Source organism: Toxotes jaculatrix, chromosome 9, assembly GCF_017976425.1.
Source record: "Toxotes jaculatrix isolate fToxJac2 chromosome 9, fToxJac2.pri, whole genome shotgun sequence".
Classification (NCBI taxonomy): domain Eukaryota; kingdom Metazoa; phylum Chordata; class Actinopteri; family Toxotidae; genus Toxotes; species Toxotes jaculatrix.
The window spans coordinates 23116534-23137737 of NC_054402.1; the positions used below are offsets into that span (position 1 = coordinate 23116534).

General features: G+C 43.4%; 1 protein-coding gene across 1 annotated transcript; it reads right to left on the reverse strand.

Annotated features, from left to right (window-relative positions):
* Positions 1-1453: 1453 nt before the first annotated feature.
* chrd (chordin) lies at positions 1454-19423 on the reverse strand. The gene is made up of 21 exons (XM_041047175.1): positions 19006-19423; positions 16449-16552; positions 16198-16324; positions 13632-13784; positions 13294-13405; positions 13055-13142; positions 11832-11973; positions 11429-11566; positions 10835-10917; positions 9043-9190; positions 7462-7568; positions 6802-7081; positions 6411-6652; positions 6187-6300; positions 4606-4797; positions 4312-4405; positions 4052-4108; positions 3731-3834; positions 3215-3478; positions 2880-2973; positions 1454-2570 (listed from the first exon to the last, which is right to left on the reverse strand). The coding sequence occupies exons 1-21, from the start codon at positions 19145-19147 to the stop codon at positions 2506-2508; spliced, it is 2850 nt and encodes a 949-aa protein (XP_040903109.1). The 5' UTR covers positions 19148-19423; the 3' UTR covers positions 1454-2505.
* Between the last annotated feature and the right edge of the window lie 1781 nt (positions 19424-21204).

Below are 21204 nucleotides of genomic sequence, written 5' to 3' on the forward strand. Positions count from 1 at the left end.
ACAACAAAACTTTTAGCATGTGTACAATGTTCAGAGTGAAGTTTCTGGAAAAGTGGAGAGAAGATTGTTCTGGGCTGTTTGGATAAGTGATGTTAGCTGTGCAGTTGTGATATATCACTTCTTTTGGACTCGTCTGTAGTTGGTACTGTTGAAGTTACTGGCCATCCACGCACGCACACACACACACACACACACACACACACACACACACACACACACACACACACACACACACACACACACACAGGCAGGCAAAAACATATGCAGGTGCAGGGCTCAGGCTGGTACATGTCTCATGCTTCTTCACAGGCTGCCACAGATCGTAGCTCAGGATGCTTAACCTTTGACCTCCACCAGGCGGCTCTGACCCCCTACACCTCTCCCCGCTGCACCGATGATGACTTTCCAACATGTCTTTAGTGTGTACACATACACACCTACACACACACTCTGCTCTGTGCCTGGGAGAGGTCAACAGGTGCTGTTGGAAGCACTGTCAGCCAGCTGGTTCTTAGCAGGCACCTTTGGTGTAATATTGTGTTTTGGCCAGCAGAGTGCAGTAGCAGATCTAGGTGTGTGTGTGTGTGTTTGTGTGTGTGTGTGTGTGTGTGTGTGTGTGTGTGTGTGTATTGGAAAGAATTTTGCTTGCCCCTTGGCAGTGTGTGAGTTCCTGATTCAGGAGTTTGTACATGTGCACATGTGCGAATATGTGTTTATGCTTCAGTCTGTCTGCACTGTGTGTGTGTGTGTGTGTGTGTGCGTGTGTGTGTGTGCATAGGGAAGTATGTAAGGGACAAACCATTGCAGAGCACATGTGGTGACTGTCTGAGGAGGAGAGCAAGCAAGGAAAGGAAAGAGTGGAAGGAAAAAATGGGAAGAAAAAATAATAGGAAAGTATAGAAAGAAAAATGGACAGCAAAGGAAAGAAAAGAAAAAGAAGCAGAAGGAGAGGAAAAGAAAAAGAAAAAGGAAAGGAACAGAAAAAAAGAAATGAAAGGAAGGAAAGGAAAATGTGAGGCAAATAGAGAAGAAATGGGGAAAGGACAACAGGAAATTAAATAACAAGAAAGCGAGGAGATCAGAGGAGAAGCAATTTCACCAGGAAAGCACGGAAGTAGATGAAGGGAATCAAAAATGGGTGTAAAGACACAGAGATAGAACAATGGAGGGATAGAAACAAAAAGCAAGGGATTAAGTCAGGTCAGCCTGGCTTGTCATCCCTCTATAATCACAGCTCCATATGTGAGAAACTGTGAGGAACGAGAAACAGAGACGGAGAGTGAGAGACAGAGAGAGAATGAAAGCAACAAAGCGTAAAACGAAAATACCAAGTACTCAAGATGAAAAACGAAGATAGAAATGCATAAAGGGAAGGAGGGAGGGATTATTAGGGGAAGCTGGTTACTGACAGCGTCCAAAACAAACCCACAGGCATTCCCTCTTTTACCAACAAACATCTTTTTTTATTTTGTCTCCACATCATTCAATAAATACAAAATACAAACCAGCTTCATATTCATAAACAACAATGATAGAAAATTCATAAAATATTACTTAATTCGAAACAGAAACAGGAACAGTCGAAGCAGAGGAGCGGTGAGATCAACAGGAGGTGAAGACAAAGCTCACACTCAGAGAGCAACCAGCCCAGACGGTTTCAAACTTCTCGCCCAGTCAAATCCGACTGGATCCTGACGTCTACACCAGTGACACTGAGTGGAATTATATTCTTACAGCTAATGAACGCTGAGTGAACACAGACGTAGATGAGTAACAACATTTTCCAGGTTTTCACTGTGGTTTTTTTTTTTTTTTTACAGTTTCTGAACTCTACCTTCTGCCAGAAAGTTTATTGTGTTTCTGTGTTGCTGGTTAGTTGTATTCTTTACTAGTATAAAAAAAAAAAACACCACCCCCACACAAACACATACACACACATACACACACACACACACACACATTCAGATTTAGGCAACACTTTCCTTACTATGTCTGGTGAGATCGGTGCTATGGCTGTGCTTCAGAAAGAAGCCCTGTCAGTGAAATACAACTCGCACAGTCTTACCAGCATTTACCACTTAAACTCCAGCTGGACTTCTTTCAACACCAACAGCAAAACAATCCCGTTGACCAGCTGTGTTTTATATCTACATCAACACCTTTTGTCCTGTTGAGCTGCTTTGAAAAACCAAGCAAAAAAAAAGAAAGAAAATCCAGCAAAAATGGCAAAAGGCAGCAGGTTTATAAAGTCTGGTTGGTTCTCTCCATAGCTTCATCCCTTCACTTCATGAGTCTGTTTCCGTTTTATTATTCCTCCGTCTCTGCTCTTCTCTGTTTGTTACAATCCTGAAGCTGATAACAGGGTGGGTGTGAGGCGAGGAGGGGCAGGGGGCAGATGGGTAGACCCAGAATGGCTCTGGGTTCGGGTCCATCTGAGAGGATCAGGCTTAAATGGGTAAAAATGGGTTTGGGTTATGCTTTTTTTTGTGTATGTCTCTCCACAGATCAGTGTGTCCGGGTTCGTCTTTTGTCTGGAACTTTCATCATCAGGTCGTCTTCCTCTTTGGAATCTAAGGGAGACAAAAATAATTTTAACCCAAATAATAATAAGATCTTTGTGTTATGTTTGACTGATACAGCTTGAGCTTTGACATCATGCTTCAAATAAGAACTGTCTTCATGTTAGGATGTGGAAAAAACAGGTCAGTAGCTCCCTAAGACAACTATTCAAAGTATTGTATAAACAAAAGACAATCACTGTCTTGTTACCAGGTATATACGTAGGTTTAGTCCCTGATGGGGGTTTGTGTGTGTGTGTGTGTGTGTGTGTGTGTGTATGTGTGTGTGTGTGTGTGTGTGTGTGTGTGTGTACTACTCACCAACACATTCAGGACAGCATGAGCCGTCTCTGCGGGTGATGTTGGAGCACGTCAGAACTGGACATTGCTTCCTCTGACACTTAGTCACACCGTGCTGTGGAGAATAAGAGAGGAAGATGGAGGGTTGGTGAAAGAGGTAAAATGTGGGTGCAACACATTTGCTGAAGAGCTAGCTTCATTATCAGATCGCTTTTATTTGTTTTTAAATTTTAACTTTAATTAATTTTCTCTTTTACTTTTGAGCAACCTTCAAGTGATTTTCCATCAAATTCCAGCAAAATAACAATAACAATATTTCCATGGGAGTGTTATTTCTTGGAAGCCACAATACTTACATCACACCAGCAGTTGATGCACTTCATCTCCCCCACCATCGGCACCCATGGATGCCAGTTGTCACTGTTCTGGTAATAGTTCTTGCCAAACTTGCAGTGCCTGGGGCTGTCTGCTTGCATCATGTCGCTGTGCTCCAGGCCTGCAGGCGTCCTCTCCTCCTCCGGACACTCTTTACAGCAGTCAGAGGGATTACGTCTCACAGGATGACTGCATGTCAGCACTGGACATGTTACCTTCTCACAGTGTACCTCCCCTGTAGATCCCTATGAGGAAAATTTAGCATTAACAGATCAGCTGCAAATCTCGTTTTTCCCCCCATACACAAAATGAAGCTGATTTATTTCTTTTTTCCAAACAAACTGTTGAAAAGTCTGAACATTTCCCAAGAAAGAACTGATGAAAAATGTATTTATGCCTCAGTTTCTTTGGAGTCTAATACAAGATAAATGATCCATTAAGGGCTTTTGGAAAGTAAATCCAGCCAGATGTGAGTGGGTTTATTGATGTATATTTACCTTGCAAGTGCAGACAGCACATTTAATGTAGCCAAAGGGAGGTACAAAGGGATGCCACGTGGTTCCTGGGGCATGCATCTTCTGGTCTCCTTCAAAGTAACAACCTGAGAAAGAAGGAAGAGGAGGAGGAAGAAAAGGTTACTGAGGACAGTCGGCAAGAAAACGATTCAGAGTTAACTTTTGACTGTAGGCAGAAAATCAATGAAAGAAGCACAGTATAAAGACACCGTAAAAGAGAACAAGACTTGGAAAACTACAATGAAAAAAACACAAGGAGAAAAAGAGAGAAGCCAAGTCAGAGACAGGAGAGATGGTACATACCTTCAGGATGTTCATCCACTCTCTCTGGAGCTTTCATATCCTTGGGCTCCTTCCTCTCTTTACAGGAAAAAGGAAATGGAGACATAAAAACAGAATTAGTTTTCCACTTTATGATTTCTGTGAGGAACACTTTGGGACTTCACCCAAACGGATAAAATGTCCACAGAAACCCAGGACTCAAATCAGCACAGCCACTATAAAACACGATATTGCATAAACTGATACATCTCATGTACAACTAAAACCTCAGACTATCTCACCATCACAGACGGGGCAGCACTTGTCCTCAGGCTGGATAGTTCTGGAGCACGTCAGCACCGGGCAGATGACTGGATCACAGATCACTGTTCGCTTCTACAGAAAAGAAAGGCAGAAAGATGACGAGCAATAAGTTTTATTTGTGACACAAGACAGATACAACATACAGTCCTTAGATGCACTTTCCAGAGTCCGCTGAAAAGCTATTTCCAACATTTTAGTGCAAAAACATGCCCCCTTGCTGTATAAACCATCAAGGAGCTCTTTTTATTGCTGCCTTTGTTTGTTGTCCTTACCTTGCAGCTGCAAGAGAAGCACTTGTCGTAGCCGGGCGTCCAGCGGGAGCCATGAGCGTGGTGTTGGTTCTCAAAGAAGCAGGTATGAGGGTCTTTCTTCAGCTCCTCCGGGTCCTTCACGAAAAGGTCATCAAACTCAGCCTCGTCCACCTCCCCCCTGGTCCCAAACTCACAGTTGTTTGGCACATGGACCTGCACAGAGGAAATGTGTTGGAAAAGAAAAGAAGGGATAGATGGGGGTTGATTTAATTACAGAAAAATACAATTACAGAACAAAAGGAGGCAAATGGGGGTGTGAAATGTATTGAGGATAAAAAGGAGGCAAATGAAAGAGGAAGAGAAAAGGCTAAAGAGACAGGGAGGTTAGGACATTAGAGGTTTGTTGGCCACACCTGAGTGCAGGCAGGTGTCACGCTGGCTTGTTAATTGTTCCTAAATGGAGCGTTTCTGTGCTCCCAGGCAGATGGCTGTTTATGTGTCGGACCTGTTTGCTATTAAAACAGCTGGACCCCACTGAACAAAGAACTCATCAACCACTACACCTGCGAAGCTGCAAAATAGGTTTGTGGGCAACTGTGGTCTGCGTTTGTGTGCTTCTCAACCCCAATAAAACTTTACTTTTCAACAAAGTCTCTCCGGGCAGACAGCACCTGCCAGTGAAAGTGTGTGGGTGTGTGTGTTTGCGTGGGCTAGTGAGCGCTAAGCGATTAATCACACAGACACATAAACACTCAGATGGTTAAAGGAGGCCCCAAGGATTCTGCTGCTACTCTTCTTTCTCTTTCTTTAATCTAATCACCTGTTCAGCTTTGCCTCTCTTCTGATGTGATCACTTTGTCCACTGACACTGTTCATAGGACATGGGAATTTGGGGGAAAAGCAAATTAAATAAGTGAATTTCTGTCTTTCTGTGGCTCTGAGATACTGTTTTAAAATTCCAAAACATTTGTTTTACATGACATTCAGAGTTGGTGTGTAATTATCTTTCCAGCTAATGGCATGAAAATGTGTTCCTTCTATTATAATGAATCAACTCATTTATACAGGCCAGGGTTTTAAACAAAGAAAAAAAAGATCTAATCACTAACCTTGCTTGGTTGCCATTTTATTGCATTATGGTTGTAAAATGCTTTTCTTGTAATAGTAAAACTGTTGTGTTTTACTATTACAGTTGTGTGTGTAAGGTCATTGTGCTGAGACTGAGCTGCAGTAGGAAAATGGTTGCCCAATTTCATTGCCACAGGCATAGAGATATGGGTTTCAGATTCAACTGAAGCAACTAATATTCATCATTCTCTACCTACTTTTGAATACCAAAAAAAACTCTGTTTCCCATCTGAATTTCTTCACATCAGGATCAGGGCCTCTGAAACCATCATGGGAGACTAAAATCTTTCACTGAACTCCTGAACTACTTTACGGGGGAAACTGCCTCAAATTAAGCAATGAACACAAAAAAATCTGAACCATTCAAATAAACAGCTAAAACTTGCAAAGAAAGAGATGTATCAGTCTAATGCCAGTAGATGTATGTGCATAAATGAATGTAAAATGGTGACTTTGTGGTTTTTCTTTACATACCCGCCCTCGTATTTCTCCTCGGGGGTTGAGCTTAGTGCTGACTTGGATGAAGGCTGTTCCCTGGTCCAGGTGTTGCAGTAATTCAACACTGATGTCCTTTAATACTCCCTGAGCCTGGAGGAGAGGAGAGGTGAGGATGTGAGGATCTGTTCCTGTGTCATGTATTTGTGTTTATTTGTGCACGTGGGTTGCTTTCATTTGTGCCTGTGTTTACACTGATGTACCTGTGATCCATAGAAGCCCGTCAACAGCCTCTTGTGCGTGGTGCTGCTGTCGTCTATCTCTCCAATCTCAGCCAGTCCGTGGAGGTGGGCGTTCACAGTGAGGTCGTCCATCTTGCTGAGGCCCGCAACAACGATCTCGTAATGCAGGTGACACTGTTTGTCCACTGACACCCAGGCATGGCCAGAAGCACCAGTTCTTACTGGTGGAGACACAAAGTGGCCAGCCAGAGGGGTGGGCAACTCTGGAGGAGGAAGAAATCACTTAGAGTGGATCCAGGAAAATCTACAATGTGCTGCATATTTATAAAGACATTCCTTGTATTTTCATGTATTTCTTGAATTTCATGACCTCCCTCCCACCACAGTCACCCCTGCTTCCATCGATGCTTACCATGTCTGGGTGCCTCCAGGCCGCTGTAGAGCAGAGCCTTTATCTGTCCCCTCAGCTCCCCCTCCTGGCTGTGTGCCGTGGCCACGTTGATGAACAGCTCGTTCTGCAGCAGCATGTGGATGTGCCGGGCCTCCATACGACTCCAGCTGCCCACTGCCTTGCCTGTGGCCTTGTCGTACTCCGGTGTCAGGTCGTACAGGACCGAGCGCTTGTTACGCCGCCTCGGCTTCAGCTCGATAGTGAGGCCGACCACGTCGTTGGTGAGACCCGCGACCTGAACCTGGAGGAAGGAGATGAGACTCTTGATGAGTTAAGAGACACCTTGTGTCCAGAAGTTAAACCTTGGAAACATAAACTATATGTTTCACCAGAGATTCTGGATGAGGAAGGAGTGGATGTGTTAACAAGGTAACTGAACTTGGGGAAAATCAGATACAAATTATTATTCAAAGCAGAGTATTTTTATAGGTCTGAAAACATGCCTGGAGGGGATCTTTAATTAGTGATTAGTTATGGGTGTGGGTGACTTTGATCTGAGTTTGCATTAAAAAGGGGAATGAATTTAATGTTTTACGCCCAGTGTTATTACTATTTAGTCAGTTTAATCCCAAGAAGTCTGAGAAAAAAACGTCTCCCTCCTAAGAGTGACCGAAACCTTACCTGATAGTCAAGTGTGCCGTTATCGTGGAGGTTGAAGATAGCAGATCCAACACCTCCCGTCTTCCCTGGGGTCAGTGCGTCACCACTGGACATCACACTCTGAATAGCTGAGCCAGACAAAAACAGATTAATATCAAAAAGCCACTTCAGAGCACATTCCTGCTCACATTACTTATCTAAAACCGTCGCTGTTCCCCTCGGAGTTTCCCTCCCTTAAACCGTAGTGGAGCCTGACAGCATGCGAGATGAGGCAATGATTTCTGTCATTTTAAAATTTGCTGGTTGGTTAAAGGAGGGGAAAGACGGGGACACGTTACATTCCCTCACGCTCTGCTGCCACACACACACTGAAGCCACATACCCATAATGTCAACCCTTCACCAAGAAAGAGTCATTGAGGGGACAGATTCAATTGAACCACTAATCAGGAGGCGTTTCTGCTCGTGTAATTGTGTGAGACCTTGAGCCAAAAACATACATGCTGAAGTACTGCCTGGTGCACACACACACACACACACACACACACACACACACACACACACACACACACACACACACAAACGCACCCAAGGTTAAGCCTTGGAATGAGGTAACCCTTGTTGAATGCAGTAGGCTTAAAAAGATTGAGCTGAAAGGACAGGAGGGAATGAGTAACAGAGAAGGATGAGAAAAGTGCAGAGAAAAATTTCTGAAACGACATGGAGACAGAGAAAAGCCAGAGAGGAGGAATGACGCCAAAGATACACAAAAACGACCGAAGACGGGATAGATGTGAACGGAGGGACTGGAAGAGTGAGAGAGTGAGAACGGGCAAGAGAAGGAGGAGAGAGGGAAAGGAGTGTGTTGGGTTTGAATTCTTAACACATAACGTCAAGCTGTTAATCACAGCACTGGAACACCAGCATGGAGAGTCAGGTCCAGCAGACTGTGACCTTGGCAGCACCAGTGTGTGAGAGTGTGTGTGTGTGTGTTCAAGTTTTAGAAAATAGCATCTTTATGCGTATTTGCGTCTCTTTGTGCACATGTCTCGTGTGTGCATTAGACAACGAAAACACCTCTCAGAGAGTTCACAGTGCTGGACACCTTGATGTTCCATGTTCATGTTCAAGTATGCGTCCCATGAAAAGACCATGTGTGCATGCTTTTACGGTTTCAGACCACTGGGCTGTCCACAACATTCCTGAAACCTCCGTCTCTCTTTCTGTCTCTCTCTCTCTCTGTCTCTCTCACACACACACACACACAAACACACAGACACGAACATGCATACACAGTCTTGGTGGGCCACCAAGTCAAACAGAAGGTCTATAAACATGGTTTTCCCCAAGCGATAAGACTTGAAAGGATGGAGACAGAAAGAAAAAGAAGTATTTATAGTGGAGAATGACAAAAACAGCCACAGATGGACGAGCACAAACCAACTACAACGCAAAACACATTCTTAGCAACCTACGTGTTTGTTGCATCTACAGTGTCGAGTACCAACTCACTGGAATGGTGTGCAGAGAAGACACTTGTAGGGGAAAATAAGCTGTCATTTCACCGGTGTAAAGGTGTTCATTAGCAGGGACCAACACTTACTGTCACAAGATTTCCTGCCGGTGATGAAGCCAGAGATTCGTCTGGGATCCTGAGCCTCGGTCGTCACGGCAATCTCCAGCTGACCGCGAGATAACCAGAACAATTCGCGGCTGTTCAGGTCTGTCAGCACCTCTGCAAAATCTGGATCCTGCACAGATTGAAACAGTTAGATGTTATATGTGGGTCAGAAAGCGGGTACACAGAAAACCATGTTCCAGTTGAAACAAATGTCTTTTCAGTACCAGAAATGAAAATGTCACATTATACTGTTAAGATCTTGGCGGCGTGACGTTGGTACAACACTGTCAAGTACCCAGAGCGACCAGATTCTTATTTAGACGAATTTATTTCTTTCCGAGTAAAATGATCTTGTCACATCAGTTTCTACTAAACAAATGAGCTGAGCACTGCGAGCAAAACACATCCCAGGACAGTAAAATCTCCTCGTGATAGGATTCATTTTAACAATCACAGAGTCAGAAACCCTTAAGGACACAAATAATTATGTTACATAAAAACACAGATTTTAAATCACTTCACTCTGAAGTGCACCCTTGCAAAAATATAGCTTGCATTGCCTGAACACGTTTCATATTGAGCTAAGTTTAATTTCAAACAGGCAGACTGGACTCTGGCAGGACGTTGAGAAATGTTGGATTAATAGGACAGATGTACGAGCGTGTTGAAGAAATGTTACTTTTATGACCTCAGGGCCTCAGTTCAATATAAATATACAGTACATGTACCATAAATCCACACAGTGAGGAGCCAAAACAGAGTGGGAACGGAGAAGGGGCTGGACAGGGAGAGGGTGACTTATATTGGGGAAAATGAATGGACAGGATAATGAGGGAGAAGTAAGGTGAGGAAGGATATATTGGGGTCTAGTGTAAATCAGGCAGAGCAGTAACACTGGCAGGATTACTGGTCCCGTAAAAAAAAAAAATGACTTCACACATTTCAAAATCAAAAGTGTTTGAGCGTCGGTGTGTGTTTTAGAGTTGCATCATTTTAAGCTAAAAATGCTGTGTTGTTCATACGCCTCTGTTCTTCAGCTAGACTTAAAATGAGTCAGCGGTTTGGTTTGGAGTGTCTCGCTCGAGGACACTCGCAGAGGTCATGTTGCTGAGCTCAAACTTTTCGCATATTTTTCACGGACAGTCTCTCTCACCGCTAGGCTTGAAAGAGGCGCATCTGCCCTTCATGCAGTTCCTGGCAGAATTAAAAACAGACCCGCCTTTCATCACTCATCCTCCTCCCTCCTTCCTCCTTCCATCCATCTCAGCCCACAGACCACTAACCACTGACATGTGTGAGGAGTGTGTATGCAGTCCATCCTCTCTACCTCCCTCGCTCCCTCCCCTCTTTCCTCTGTCTCTCATCCCTTGCTCACATCTGTCTCCTGCAAAAACTCTTCTCACACACTTTCTCTCTTCTCGTTCTACCCTCACTCTCTTCTCTCCATCCATTTTTCTTGTCACGTCTCAGGGTAGTTAGCTGTGATCAGAGCGGCGGCGACAACAGCACTAGGATGTGGTGACCAAACCACATCCATCTCAGGGGGGGATTTGGGGGAGTGTGAGTGTGTTGCTGTGTCATATGTTCCTAACCGACAACAACACTGCTCCTCCTCCTCCTCCTGCAAGATAACACTTTTCCCTAAAACTTCCCAAAGAATTTTCAGATGTGAAGATAAATGGATTTGCAACAAAATATTGGCCATCAGCAGCTTCCAGTGTTGCTACCATGTTGATCAAACTATAGACCCTGGGAAATGAACTTTGTTACTCACGTGAGAGGTGATGTTGGCTCGAATCTCTCTCAGGACGTGTTGGCGGTACACAAGCTGGACTCGAATTGGCACCAAAATGGGATCTGAGGAGAGAGCAAGAGTTTTCTTATTACTGTCTGTTAATAACATAAACCCTTCAAAATTCCATGATTAAATAAGTTTTATAGATCTAAGGTGAAACTTATAGAAAACAATGGACTGAAATGATCCCAAAAGATGATTCTGGTCCCACTGATTTTGTTTTATTTGTTTTATTTATCAGAGATGATTAACTGAGTAGCTTTGCTCTTTCTCAGTCTGTGGTTTTACAGGAGTGAAAATTCAGTGTTTGTTCAAGGGAACAGCTGGTGTGGAGGGGTGATAAAGTTTTGACTGATCGAATTCTTCTTCTCATCAGTGTTAATCTCTAGATCTTGTGGCCTTCATGATCTCCCCCAACCCTTTGAACTCTCATTGAATCTTTCTGTCAAAGCTGCAGTTTCTATCCATCTCAGCATCACACATTCCCACACGTTTTAACTTTTGTCTCTTCCCATTGTGTCTTTTCCACCTCCCAAGCCTCTCTCCTTTCTCTCTCTCTGCCCCCTCACTCACCTTTGTCTTTGTGTTTGATGAGACCTTGTAGAATGAGGATGAAGTGAAGGTTGTTTTCTGTATCACTCAGAGTCAACATGGCGATGCCTCCCATGCCTGAATTCTCTTCCTCAGATGTCAGCGTTGAACTAAATGTCTCTGGTAAAGACACATGCACATCACCGTACTGAGTATCTGCATTCTCTTACAGGACGTCTATACAAATACTTCTCTATAAACAAAGCCCACATTTTTGTCTGCATTAATCTATACAAGGCTTTTTTAAGATTACATAAATGTATACAATTCCACTGATTAGTAAATACTGAGTTTGTTGTGTATTACGAAGCAAAAACAAAGGCATACACATGTTTAAAAAATAATGAACCATGAGAAGGCTTTAATATCCTACGTGCACACGTACCAGCAAACAGAGCTCTGTGTTTGATGATCTTTCCCTCCACTTCTTCTCGTCCGCTCGTTGATGTGGTCATGCGAATGCGCATCTGCTCAGACTGCAGCTGCCGCATTAGAGGCTTAGCCAGGTTCTTCCATACTCCACAGATCTACAAACACACAGAAACACGCACACACAGGCAGGTGAAGGTGCAGTATTGTGACGTGAAGATAGAATTACACTTACAGTACATGCACATTAAACCACACTTGGGCTAAAATCTCAGAATCATTTCTGTATTTCTCTTGCTCATAAAACACAAGATTTAGGCAAACAAACGCACATCTAAATGGACACAGACAACACATACACATCTGCTAAATGCATCAGATCATGTGATTGTACTCCAAACTCAAGGCTGCGAACCTTCAACATAAAACCGCTACTTCCTCTTGAGAGTAGAGGGAAGAAATGTGGCAGTGTGCCGGCACCTCGTAACTCAGAGTTCAGGGGTAATCTCAGTTTTAATTAGCAATACTCTCTGCCCCCCCCGCTAAGCAATGATGTAACGTGTGAACAATTCTATCTTTCCAAAAGTTTTGCTCCAGCAAACTCCCTCACATCCCCCTCTTCCTTTTTTGTGCTGGAGTGTTTTCTCTAAGGTCCTCTGGTGCTTGACACTGACATTTATCTAAAAATAATAATAATAGGCCAGTTTCTGGGACCTGTATTTAAGGGGCTCCTGCCTCAGTGAACAGAGAGTTGGGGTCTGAAATGGAATGAGGAGATGTGTGTATTTTGGAAATGATGTGCAGTGATCGAGTCGGACCTCAGGGAGTATGTGGACATGAATGCATGGGTACTACTGTTACATCAACATATTCGTTTACTGATTTATCAGGGTAATATGGGCCTTTTATTAAACTCAGTCACGTACATCTCATGGTGAGCGAGTCAGTGAGTGAGTGAGTTGGTGAGCAAGTGAGTGTTGATGTTTACTGCAATCAGATAGTTTATGATGTTTACAGGGCAGTGAAGCAAAAGGGAAGTGTCACTGTATGTGTATATGAGTATGTTTATCATTTATTTTTGCAGGGTGAGCTATAAGAGAAGACGTCAGAGTTTGAGCACAGGGTTGTGGAGTGAAAGCATTTATCACACCAGAGCTTAATTCCTCACAAACACACAAAACAAAAACAACACTAACAGATGAAAGATTAGAGAATATTTTCATTTATGTGTTGTCTCACCATGTCTGACTGTCCCTTGGGAACCCTGTACTCAAAAGCAGTGGTCCCATCTGAATCCAGGAAGGCTATTGTACTGGGACGGCCCATTCTGCAAAGTAAGGGGAGACAAAAACGGACAGATATTTAATGTAAAGGGTTAATATCTACAGTGTGTTCATATACGTAACTCATAACTCACCGCCAAATTAAAGCTACAAAAAAATTCAAGGCTGTGGACATTTCAGCTCTGTGTGTTTTACCTCTGGTACGTGACGGAGAAGGCCAGGCTGGTTCTGGTCAGGGAGAAGCGAGCTCTGGCAACACCACTGGAGCTCAATGAGTCGGACCCCCCCGTCAACACTGCTACAAAGTCTGCAGGAGGAGAGAGACACCAGGGTTAGATGATGCATGACTGTGAAGAACTGGAGTCCAAATTCATTTTTTGATAGTTATCTACAATTATTCTTGCAGTTCTAGTTAGGCCTAATAAATTACAGCTATTTTTTTTTCCAGTGTGCAATGTTATACTCATTGATACACGGCCTTGATCTATGTGTGTTAGTGATCTGTCTAACTGTCTTTAAGTGCTTCAGCTCACCAGTGCGGCTCTCCCCGGGGCCCACGTCTTCTGAGCTCAGGTAAGATCTGTCATTGTAAGATTTGTGGAGGTCATCCTCCTTCTCTTTGCCCTTCTCATGGAAATACTCGAAGTTCTCCAGCACAGAGTCTGTCTGCGTCTTGTCATCATCACCTGGAGAGGGAAAGGAAAACAGTTAAATAAGCTGAGGTGCCTGCTGAACACCCGTGGGTTGCTTACTGGAAAAGCTATGTAAATATTTAGAGCTGTACAGATGTTATGCACTTTGCCAATACATATAGCTGCTGTTCACCTTTGAATTCTCACCTCAGTCAGCTCTAATTCAATCTGATTTTGTACAAATATGAACATGTTTGATTAGTTTTCTAGTTTCTGGAAGGAACACTATGACCACTAGAGCTATTCTTATTTTCTATTAAAGCAGAGGTGTCCAAACTGTTCCACAAAGGGCCGTGTGGCTGCAAGTTTTTGTTCCAACCAAGCAGCAGCACACCAGACTTGACTCATTTAATCAACTGATCTCAGTCTTCAGACAGTTGATTGGTCAAACCGTGTGCTCTTCACTGGTTGGAACAAAAACCTGCAGCCACACGGCCCTTTGTGGAACAGTTTGGACACCACTGTATTAAAGACTTTTAGTGTCTCCCTTTGAAATTGTTTCAGTATCTGGCAAGATATACCAAGCGAAGCCAAGCATTTAAAACCTCATTCTGCTACAATGCTCTCCAAAGAGCGGTGCACAAATGGGGCTGAAGCATCAGCTGTCCACTTTTTCCTTGACTACGTTTTGAGTATGGATAAAGAGTGTGAAATGTGTGGACAAGGAATTTAGAAGATGTCAGGCACCAATTTCAAGCCAACAGTGAAGGCCAAAGCCCGTTTCTTCTCTCCTCCTCCTTCATTTCTCTCTCTCTCTCTCTCTCTCTCTCTCTCTCTCTCTCTCTCTCTCTCTCGGCCAGGGGTAGCTAACTGGGGTAGTCTCTTGCAGCTGAAGAGCTTAAGGAGAATTGGGAGTGACACTGGCGTGCGATCCCAACAATGACCCGCTGTTCCACACAAACTGCTGTGCATCCTGATGTAATGTGTAGACCTCACTGCTTTGCACACAGAACACATCCTCGTTTTAATATATTTGTGGGGACCTGTCATGGACTTAATACGTACTCTAGTTCCCTATCCTAACCTAAACCTAGTTCTAACCTGAACCCCCAAAAACCAAGTTTAAACAGCCATTTAAACTTGTGGAGTCTTGCATTGTGGTTCCAACAAAGCTGTCGGACCCTACAAGTCTAGCGGGCTTCTGGGTTTTCAGACCCCACAAATATAGTAAAATAAGCCCACATGCGCAAACATACACTGTCACACATGCAGTGTTACTCATTCAGCCAAATACACACACAGACAAGATTTTGAGAAGGAAAACCACACATTGCCTTTTAGCCTCCAAAAACTTTATTTCTCCAAAGTTGATTTCCTAGGAGCTCCGCTGGACTGATTGCTTCATTTCTTAATGTTCTGATTCTCTCTCTCTCTCTCTCTCTCTCTCTCTCTCTCTCTCTCTCTCTCTCTCTCACACACACACACACACACACACACCACCCACACTTCTCAAATCTCATCATTCTGCTCTCACTCTCACTCTCCTGCTCCACTGGGCACACTGAAGGGCTTCTGGGCAGTGTCACTCTCACCTCTCCCCACTTAGCAATACTAGTATCCTCACACCATTTTCCATCACTTACACAAACATACCAGCTGCTTTGGTGCCAAAGGTAAGACAAACACACTCAACCTTTTCCTTAAAACTTGACCACAACACACACACAGTCATGGGCTTGTCCAATTCTTGACACACACAGAGCACAGCGTTGTCCCCACAGCGCTTTACCTTTACTTTCCATTCCATTACCAGACACACATGGCATAAAAAACACCCAATCTGCTGAATAACAGCGCAGCATGAAGACCCACCCTGTGTGTGTGTGTGTGTGTGTGTGAGTGTGAGTGTGTGAACATGTGCAGGGGAGCTCTAATTCGCTAATAAGGCGGAATTGTGTGTGCAGCAGTGTGTAGACAAGGTAAGTGGCAATGTGTGAACGAGGCTAAATAGATGGGTGGTACTTTCAGTTGTGGCTGGTTGGAGAAAATGTCTATTTGATGTGGCTGAATGGAAAATCAGTTGACCTATCATTGTATCCTGCAGCTGCTCTAAAGACTAAAAAGTTGACCTGGCGGAAAAAAAGACAAAAAACTAAATAACTGAGAGTGAAAGAGAGAAAATGGGGGTAGAGAGAGAGAGAGAGAGAAGGAGGGGAAAGAGAGAGAGGTATGATTCAAACAAAGAATAAACAAAACTGTGGGACAGAGGCCAACGCTGTGGCAAAGGAGAAGAGCTTAAATTTCGGCTGTTTCCCATAATGGTTTTTATAGTGATTTAGACTGTGCTTGCTGGTTTTCTCATTTCTAGCGAACAGATAAATTTGGATCAAAAGTTAAAAAAAAAAAACGTTTTAGTGTAAACAACCACAGACCAGTAGGAGGTGAGTGTGGGTCAGTGGATGGATACCTTTAGGGCAGGTTTTACAGCAGTGCCCTGGCAGAAGGATGGGATCATCACAGTTCGGGTCTGGACAGTCCTGTTTGATGTTCTTGCAGTTAACCTTCCCCAACACCTTGCCGCGACGACTCTTTTGCTGCACAAGATAAAAGAAATAGGTGCATCATCCAAAAAACTCTGTTTTAGTTTGTGACAAAGTGAGTCTGATATACTGTGTATGTAGAGAGAGTGGGGGAGAGAGCTTGAGACCAAAAACTTACAGGTTCGCAGTGGCACTGGACACAGTGCATGACACCAAAGGGCTCCCCCAGATCTGGATGCCATGTGTCCTCCAGAGAATAGAATCGACCTCCAAATGAGCATCCTGAAACACAAACACTGCTGAATGTATGTGGTTATCTTCAGGGTCAGACACTGGGTACTTATGATCACAATTCTGCTCTTTCCAAACCAGAGGCAGTCTTGATTAGAAACTGAGTGAAATTACATGATTATATATGAGGTTTTTCCACTTTTAAATTATGCTAGCATTAATTATGGGGAGCAAAGAAGAATTCAGTTGAGGCAATTTATGGCAAGTTATGAGCTGACTTACATTAAGTTCCTGAAATTTAAGATTAAGAAAAAGTGGAACTCCCCAGCTTTCATTAAGCATCAGACTGTAAGATGACAAACTATACAGACCGGACCATTGTACCAATCTTCATATTTTCAACAAATAAATCTTGCTCAGTTCACTGCCCAGGCATGTCGGAGGCGAGTGAAACTGGCTGGATGCCTCATGAGTTTTGGGAATCAACCTCGCATCCTGTCTCATCTAAATGATCCATGAGCAAGCATGGGAGACACTCACTCAATTTTCCACTGAAAGATTATCAGAGGTTCCCAGAAACACACACAATGTAGGCCAATCCTTGATAAAGAGGTTTTCAGATGTCTTTTAATGAAATAAGAAAATAGGAGGTAATTAATACTATGAAGTGCATCCAGTTCACAATCAGCTCTGCCTGAAACACTTTATACATGTTTAACTGATTGTTACGGTGGATAACATGCACAGTAGGACAGTGTTGTTTTGGTTATCTACTTCAGCATTATCAGATGTGAAATGAAACAACAATTAAATAGAAAGTAAACACAAAGCCAGTGCTGTGGCTCTCTGTAGGCTGTAGAGCTGACTGGGTGTTTTCATCCACATCATATGAACCATGTAGAAACTAAAGCCCCCTTTTCAACAGTAACCACCAAAGATAAAAAAAAAAAAAAAAAAAGGGCTACAGTTCCTTAACCAGTGTGGATGTGAACACACACACTCTCTCAAAGCTGAAAGTCAGTAAATTATAGTCACTGTTTCACTTCAAATCCAGTGTGCTGGAGGAGAGTCATAACTATAAAAAAAAACACATCACTGTTCAAATATATAGGGGCATTGTATATTGATCTTACAGGAGATAAAAACAGCTTTTAGTGTTATTATTACTATACTACAAGCGTAATTGAGTGTTAGTCACGCTGAGTTACTACAGGAATATTATAGTGTTTTTTTGGTTAGGTAAGTAGTGAGTGTGGTGAGCGCCCTTGTCTGAGAGAATAGTGCACACACACACACACACACACACACACACACACCAAACGCGATGTTACCCCTCGCCAACTTCACTGGAGCTGAAGGCTTGCCTCGCTCACAGCTATCAACCTGGTTCACATTATTCTTTCATTAAAGTGACTACACACTTTAAACAGTCCAGTCCGGTTGAAGGGAGCCAAACTGTGAGCCGCTCGCTTTGCCTGCCACTTCTGTCTCTGCTGAAATAAATCATCTCAGAGGAGCCAATGCTTGTAATGGAAAGTCGATTGATTACAGTTTCCAACATTGAATTACACGTTGAGGCGGTGGTTAACGTGCAGTTCCCACAGTCTTTAAACTCCAGAGAAGTTACCTTATAAAAACCGCAATGAGCTTTGTACGTAGGGGCTTTCACACATGAATCAAATGGCATTCACTGCGGTTATGACTCAGATGTTTGCCGCTAGTTTGCACATGAGCAACCCAGGCACCGAGGGGACATTTCAAGGATAGTTTACATGCACATTCGAGAAAATTGGGAATGTATGCTATTACAGAGGGATAAGTTAAGGGGGCAGTTTTTCAAACTCAGCTTTAAATGGTATGTTTACCTATTTTAAATCGTTAGATACAGAGACCCATTGAACCACTTCACTGTCGCCTGCAGCTTACAGGGGCTAAACCCGGAGACGGAGTTCATAACCTGGTTCCGTACGCTCATGCAGCACAAAATCTCAAATATCATGAAGGCAATTTAAAGTTTTATTGTTTTTCATGCTCATGCTTTCCAACCGCATACTTAGACTAAAACTAGTGAAAGTAATGGTGTGCTCACTGCAATTCGGCATAATTTTAAGATTTTTAAAAAGCATCTATTTAAACAAAATCTTTAAGAGTGTTACTTAACTAGTGCTCGCTACTGCCCCCCCCTTTTAGAGTGTGTCGGGTCAAAAATATGGAGAGGAGCAGCCATCCAGTTTTGAAGCTTGGAATTGTTGGTAAAATGAAAGCTGCTGGTTGTACTGGCTCCTGTTAATTCATTAAAAATGAATAGACACATAGACCCAACATGCCCGGGACTGGTCCCATCAAACATGACGCATTTTGAGCGACGTTTTACCACAGACTTGTGTTCGCTCTCTGGGCTCCCTTTCACACACGTACTATGTACAAAGTCAGACAAAAAACATTTGGAACTACGGGAAACAAAGCTGTAATAATTTCCCATCCAACGAGCTGTTGTTTCTTACCTGACAAGCCTTTGAAGGGCAGCGGCTCTCTCTCTGACTGGATAGGCAGAGCGGGAGACTTGAGACGCGAGGCCGCTCCGGTGTGCAGCCACGCGCAGCTCAGTACGCACAGCAAGGAGCGGAGCGCACGGGGAACCAGCATCCCAAACCTCCCTCTCTTTCCGTCTCTCCACAAAATATGTCCCTCAAACCTCCGATGGCGAGTGTTTTTAAGAAGCCACTGTCGACTCAGAGCGACTAAATACACACCCTAACAAAAAAAAAATGTGAGTTTCTTCTTTAAATCCAAGTGTCCGTTGAAAGTCTCCTGCTTTAAATCATCCGAGTTACAGTCAGACAGAGGTTTTCCGAAGACGGGACGTAGCCAACAGCACCGTATGTCTTTCCTCAGTACCAACAGCCTCCTCAGAGTCCCGTCCCTTTCTGTTTTATAGCCTGCTTCCCTGACAGCTTGAAGCAGCCACCGGTCGGGAGGAGGAGGAGGAGGAGGGGGAGAGAGGTGATGGGAGGGATGGGTGACGGGTGGGGGTGGGGTGGGTGATGGAAAGGGAAATCGACGCCCCTATCAATTCACTAACGCTTAAGATATGGAAACGAGCCTGCGTCTGATACGTTTTGTGCCAAAAACTTTCATCACGCTGTTGTTACCAAAACAAGGGACTAACTGAAGCTATATAAAAATTCTCAGCGAAAGACACAGAATGAAGGAAAGTCCATAAACAATAACATTAGGTCCAGCTTTGCTAATGTCATTTTGTCCTCAAATGTGTCTTCTTACTAAAGTTTTCCCTTTTTTTTATTATGAATTATATATTATTGATTATAAAGTATAGGCTGAGTGGCATCCTGTATTGACCATAAAAGTTACAAAACCTTTGTTTTATGGGGAATATGTTGTTATTATGTTGTTACTATTATTATTATTATTATTCACTCACTTGTAACAACATGCTCCCTGCTGGTTTGATTGTTTGTCAAATGGCCTCCACATAGATTTATGGCATTTATGCCCTGATTTTCACACTCTGCAGCAGTTTAAAGCCTAAAAAATCTGCTCAGTACGCTGGGTGCCACACTTTAGTCAGTGAAGAGGAACACCATCTGAGATCCTATGGAGAGAACATATGAATCTCCAGATCATGTACAGTAAGGAATGCGTGAGTGTCTGCTACTGTGGCCGCCTGCGCCGTCTATTTTTTCAAGTGTGTTTGGAGCTGAGACCTAAGTGACTTAACAGAAACAAATGAAAATAGTTGGAATACCTCAAAGAAACCCCTGTCAATTTGTCCCAGCCTTCTGCAAACCTCTGTCCTCTTTTAGACCTCAAACTGTTTCTTTTGGCTTCCCTGAAAACTTACCTAGACGAGTCTACTTAAAATCACATTTATTATGACTTAGGCCCTCTTTCATGGATACAGGTGCCAGAAGCTGTCCAACCTAAAATCTTTTAAAGCTTGCTGTGGCCATTGTGGTGCTTCACAACATCAACAACAAGTGAAATTTATTAGGGCCTATTTAGATCTGGGAAATGTTCCCATCAAACAAAACAGAGCGGGTTGAGCAACAGTCCAGTTCCTCACAGGGGTCCCTTGGGGGCCAGGACAAACGCTGTGTGGTTCAAGTTTACATTACTGTAGTGGTGCTCATGGGATTTATTTCAGAGAGTTCAGGAAAGGTCAGGCTTATTATGTGGCTGAAATGTTTGGAATAAAGGAGTGATTGATAGGGGATTTTGATCTTAATAATCTGTAATGATGCTGATAATGTTGCCAAGTTTATTGTACATGTTGCTCGTTTGCAGGATAATCTAAAGAACACGTCCTTCAAAATATTGCGTGTACAGTGAGAATAATGCATTTCTCATTCTGCGGTTTTAGTCCAATTAAAATCTCCAGACCCCACTTTGAGAACCACTCCGGGAGCAGTTGTGTACTCCATTTCCCTTCATTTCACTCTCCCTATAGCTATTTAGTGCACAGAGAGGCTACCGATATCCCTGCAGAGACCCCAAACCCTGTGTTTTTATACTAAAACGCTGCGTAAAAAGGTGCCAGATCTAATCGGTTTTGTGCCAAAAGTGCGGGTCAAGGTGCGAGGGCAAGGTGTTATTTTTTATGCATGTGTCACATTATGTGGCCTGTGGGAGCCACTTCCATCCGGGTGTGGGGCTTCACGCGCTCCCACCCCCGCAGCAATGAG